The 4,948-nt window shown below is 52.9% G+C and overlaps 1 protein-coding gene across 1 annotated transcript; it reads right to left on the bottom strand.

Moving 5' to 3' along the window:
• Positions 1–163: 163 nt before the first annotated feature.
• Positions 164–4,553, bottom strand: LOC105570912. The gene is made up of 3 exons (XM_012028367.1): positions 4,124–4,553; positions 2,746–4,030; positions 164–2,609 (listed from the first exon to the last, which is right to left on the bottom strand). The coding sequence occupies exons 1-3, from the start codon at positions 4,551–4,553 to the stop codon at positions 164–166; spliced, it is 4,161 nt and encodes a 1,386-aa protein (XP_011883757.1).
• Positions 4,554–4,948: the final 395 nt, after the last annotated feature.

The raw sequence follows: 4,948 nt of genomic DNA, 5'->3' as shown, positions 1-4,948 counted from the left end.
CCGGAAACGAGCGTGAAGAAGCGCCGTCGCCTCGCATTGCGATCGGGCATGCGCGCGCAGCGCTCCTGTGGCGCTGCACGCTCTGAACCCAGCTGATGCTGCCATCACGCCGGTGACGAACAGACCGAGATTCATAATTGAATCCGGAACATTCTCCCCGCCATCAGCAACGCAGTTGATGATCCTTGATCCTACGATGAGATTGGCAGGGCAGGCGAGCTTGACAATTGGTCGGATGAGAGTGGTAGTGGCTGTCTTCAGGGTCACCACCCGCACGAGACCATCCTTCCCAGGATGTAGAGCAGTGATCCGGGCTAGCGGCCATTTGCATGGCGGTAGCCGCTCGTCGGTGATGAGCACCAATGATCCGATCTTGATCTCGTTGTTCCTGTGGTGCCACTTTGAGATGGCTTGTTGTCGTTGTAGGTGATGCGCTGCCCAGTGTGTCCAGAAATGTTGTGGCTTCTGCTGGATGAGCTGCCATCGAGAGTCTTGATAGTGCCAGGTCGGTGAGTGAGGGCTCTGGTATTGCGGTGAGCGGACTTCCTACGAGGAAGTGGCCTGGCGTGAGCGCTGCGATGTCGTCCGCGTCGTCACTCAATGGTTCGAGCGGGCGCGAGTTGAGAATTGCTTCAATTTGAGTGAGCAATGTGGTGAGCTCCTCAAAGGTGAGCACGCTTTCTCCAATGGTCCGCCGTAGGTGGTACTTGATAGATTTTACGACGGCCTCCCATTTTCCTCCCATGTGAGGTGTCGCTGGGGGATTAAATTCCCATCGAGTATTGTCTTGCGAGAGCAGGTGAGAGACTCGATGATGTTCTTGAGTGCTCTGGATAAACAGCCTTTTGAGAGCTGCATCCGCGCCGATGAAATTGGTGCCGCAGTCGGAGTGTAAGGTGTGAGCAATGCCGCGTCTGGCTGAGAAGCGTCGATAGGCGGCAATGAATCCTTCCGTTGAGTAATCACTGACCGCCTCGAGATGTACTGCTGAGGTTGAGAAGCAGACAAAAACGCAAATCCAGCCTTTTGTTGTTTTGGCACCTCTTCCTTTCCATGTTTTGACGGTGAGCGGCCCTGCGTAGTCCACACCTGTATGAGTGAACGGTCGTGCCTGCGTAACTCGAGAGAGAGGTAGTTGGCCCATCAATTGATGAGCACGGATCCCCCTCTGACGAGCACACGTGACACACCGCAGGATGTGAGACTTGACAGGAGCCCTCCCGCCGAGAATCCAGTATTGTTGTCTGATGTGTGACAGCGTAAGCTGCGTGCCTCCATGTAGAGTCCGTTGATGGGCGTGAGCGATGATCAATGACGACAGCTGAGAGTGACGAGGCAGTATTACAGGATGTATCGCGTCGAATGAGAGAGCTGCGTGAGCGAGTCGTCCGCCGACGCGAATGACTCCTTGAGCGTCGATGTACGCAGTCAATCTGTTGAATGCGTGCGCCTTTGCCAACGGTGAGTCTGCCTGTAACGCCTTGAGCTCGTGCGAGAAGTACGTTGCTTGAGTTGCCTGAATCCAGAAGAGCCTCGCTTTCTCCAAGGTCTCTGGAGAGATGTGTCTGACAGGCAATGAGTCGTGGACTTTCCTCAACCGTGAGACGAATCTGAAACAGAGAGCTGTAATCCTCAATAGTTTAGTGAGGCTTGAGTACCTGTAGCTGAGTTCCCATTGATATTCAGTCCTTGGCGTAACCGTCAATAGCGAGACGCCTGGGCGAGCTTCTGTTGCACTCATCTCGTCAGAGAGTGCAGGTTGCGACGGCCATGAGTCTGGTTTGAGTATCCATGGTGGTCCCGTCCACCAAGGTGCGTGGTTTTGAAGCTGAGCAGTCGTGAGGCCTCGTGATGCGCAGTCAGCCGGATTAGAAGTTCCAGGAATGTATCTCCAGTGAGCGGCTGGAGTGAGTTCTTGAATTTGAGCCACTCTGTTCCTGACAAAATCCTTCCAGCGTGATGCATGAGATCTGATCCACGAAAGTGTCACTAGAGAGTCCGTCCACATATGCGTTGCCGTTACGTCCATGTTCAAAGTGGCTTCGACGTATTGCATGAGTCGAGAGAGCAGTAGAGCAGCTGTGAGTTCAAGTCGCGGGATTGAGAGCCGCTTGAGGGGTGCTACCTTAGTCTTGGAGCACACAAGTGAGAACGTGGCGCCGTTTGAGCCGTGAACGGATATGTATATGACTGCAGCCATTGCCAATTGAGAAGCATCAGAGAATCCATGAAGTTCCACTTGCGAGTCGCTCCACGTATTGAGCCACCGAGGTATTGAGAGCCTGGCCAGGCTTGTGAGTTCTTCTCTGATGATGAGCCACCGGGCTGAGAGCTGGGATGGCAGTGGGTCATCCCATTGGAGCTTGTGCAGCCACAGCTCCTGCAAGAGAATTTTGGCCTTGATCACGACAGGTGATGCAAAACCAAGTGGATCGAGTATCTGAGCCACTTCAGATAAAACGAGGCGTTGTGAGTCTGCTTTCCGAGCGTGAGCTTCGGGTTGAGAATGCAACGGTATCTTCTTGAGGGAGCCATTTGAGTCCGAGGATCTTGGTTGCGCAATCGTCGAAGGTGATTTGTGAGCCTTGGTCTTCGCTGTCGATGACAGTCTTGAGTATGTCGAGATGAATTGCATGCCATTTTGCTAGTGGGAAGCCGCCCGCCATGCAGAGGCCCCTTAGTTGCTGTGCGACCTCCTGCAAGTGTTGTATTGTATCTGCACCACCAAATATATCAGTGACATACCTGCCGTGAGTGATCACCGGCACAGCCAGTGGGAAACTATGTCCTTCGTCTTCTGTTAATTGTAACAAGGTCCGTACGGCTGAGAATGGTGCGACCTTCGTCCCGTAGGTGACGGTTGTCAGATGATATGGCACTTTATTGAGTTGATCGTCCATCCAGAGTATCCGTTGTGACTCCCAGTCATCCTTGTGAATTTTGATCTGCCTGTACATCTTGGTGATGTCCGTAGCGAGAATGTAACGATGTCTCCGCATCCATGGTAGAACATCTGAGGTGTTCAGATGTAGCTTTGCTCCAGTGTACATGAGGTAGTTGACCGGGTAGCCTGATGTGGATGCGCTAGAGCCATTGAAAACCACCCGCAGTTTCGTTGTAATACTGGCCGGCTTGAGAACACCGTGATGTGTCAGGTGAAAATGTGAGCGATGACTGGAGATGAATGCTGCCTTCGTAGTGTGGTTGAGTGTCTCGTAATCAATCATGAATTGTTGATAGAGACGTTGATAATTCACATCCCTTGAGAATCGTCTGCGTAATCCCTTCAGACATTTATGAGCGACGTTGTAAGAATCACCCAAAAGATCGTCTGGTGACTTGAGTAGAATCCTGTCGATGTACCCCTCTGGAGAATCACGAAAGTGTGTAGTATTGAAGTGCTTCTCGCACCTCTGCTCGTTAGGAGTGAGCTGAGTGACATCGTGAGTAGGCACCTCCTCTTGAATCCAAAATTTCGTCAATAACTCAATAAGAGCATCCTCGTTGAATTGAGTAGCAGCATGATGCGTTGATGTGCGTGTTGCTTCCCTATTGTCTGATCCAAGAACGAGCCATCCGCAAATGGAGAGTTGCGCTATCGGCATGAGTGGAGAATGCCTGATGATATTGGGCTTGATGATTTTCCCGTAAGCGTCTGAGCCGATGAGGATGTCAACTGGCCGTGGGATGAGAAAATCTGGATCGGCTAATGCCAAGTTCCGGAGATGCGGCCATTCTTCCGGTTCCGCCTCGAAAGATGGTAAAATTGATGTAACTGTCCGGAGGACATGAGCTTGAATTGTGGCAGTTGCGGTGGAACATGTCGAGCGCAGCGTGAGTGACACGACTCCTCGTGTCCGAGTACACTCTTTACCTGCAATTCCATAAACGAAAATACCTGAGTATTGACGAGGGATGTTGAGCTGCCGAATGAGATTCTCCGTGACGAAGGTGAATCCAGGGTATGCGTCAATGAGTAGACGCGCTGATTGATGAGTGGTGGAGTGAGATGAGCTGATCACTGCCAAGGCTGTGGCGAGTAGAGTTGAGCAGGATGAGTGGACGTGTGAGCGGATCTCGACGATTGCACCGTCTCTTCAGTTCGAGGGCGTTACCGACGAACCACAGGTCGATTGGGCGGACGAAGCTGTCCGTGAGTGGCGGAGTACGCCGATGATGCGTTGCGCTTGCGTGTGGCACAGCGTTTCCTCCTGACGAGCGTTCCCCGAGAAATGTTCGTGATGAGTGAGCGCAGAGGGCCATGAGACCTCGAAGTAGGTGTGTTCCTTGAGAAACGCCTTGTGCGTCTCCTCGGTGTGAAGCCAGAAGTGATTTACTTCTTCAACAGAAATCTCTGCAGGAGACTCCGGGAGAACTTCTGCGATGGCCTTGATAGTAGAGATCCGACCCAGCTGCGTCTGCACCTTCAGGGCGAGTTCCGTGGAGAGCCGAATCGGAGACGCCGTCCTCGAGGATAAGCGATCTCCCGACCGCAGTTCCAGTTGCTGAGTCACCGGGCGGTCCGCCTTGCCCGTGTTCTGATCGTCCGACATGGTGAGGTGACACGTGAGAGAGCCGTGTATTACACGATCGATGCGTGTCACCGTGTATATGAGCGCCGAGCGGAGATAATAAAGTCTCTCCACGTTTGTTAGCTGCTCGTTCGAGATGATCAGACTTGAGAAGAGATCTCGAAAGGCAGGTCATGCGGCATACTCCCCGGTGAACTTGGGGAGTGAGGTGTCCGGCAAGCGTTGAGTGTGTCTGTCCGGTCTCGTCCGGCCGATGAGAGTCACGAGAGAGAAATGTGAAATCGCGTGCACGATGCGTAGAACCGTGTGTGCGCGCCACTGATCACACGGAAGGGCCGTGAGATCACGTGATCACTGCGTGGTTGGGCCAATCCGTCCGAGAGCCTCGCCGCAATCCGGCTCGAAGGACCAAAAAA

The sequence above is a fragment of the Vollenhovia emeryi genome, unplaced genomic scaffold, assembly GCF_000949405.1.
Source record: "Vollenhovia emeryi isolate VEMERY1.0 unplaced genomic scaffold, V.emery_V1.0 DF941584.1, whole genome shotgun sequence".
NCBI classification, from domain to species: Eukaryota; Metazoa; Arthropoda; class Insecta; order Hymenoptera; family Formicidae; genus Vollenhovia; species Vollenhovia emeryi.
Note: the sequence above shows the minus strand (reverse complement) of the source record. Positions and strands in the feature narration are given on the sequence as shown.

Coding starts and splice junctions, on each gene's coding strand:
- LOC105570912 (XM_012028367.1), bottom strand. CDS start 4,553: ATGTCGGACGATCAGAACACGGGCAAGGCGGACCGCCCGGTGACTCAG. Junction 4,031..4,123: donor GTCCGCCCAATCGACCTGTG/GTTCGTCGGTAA, acceptor TACTCGCCACAG/CCTTGGCAGTGATCAGCTCA. Junction 2,610..2,745: donor CCGGTGATCACTCACGGCAG/GTATGTCACTGA, acceptor GACATACTCAAG/ACTGTCATCGACAGCGAAGA.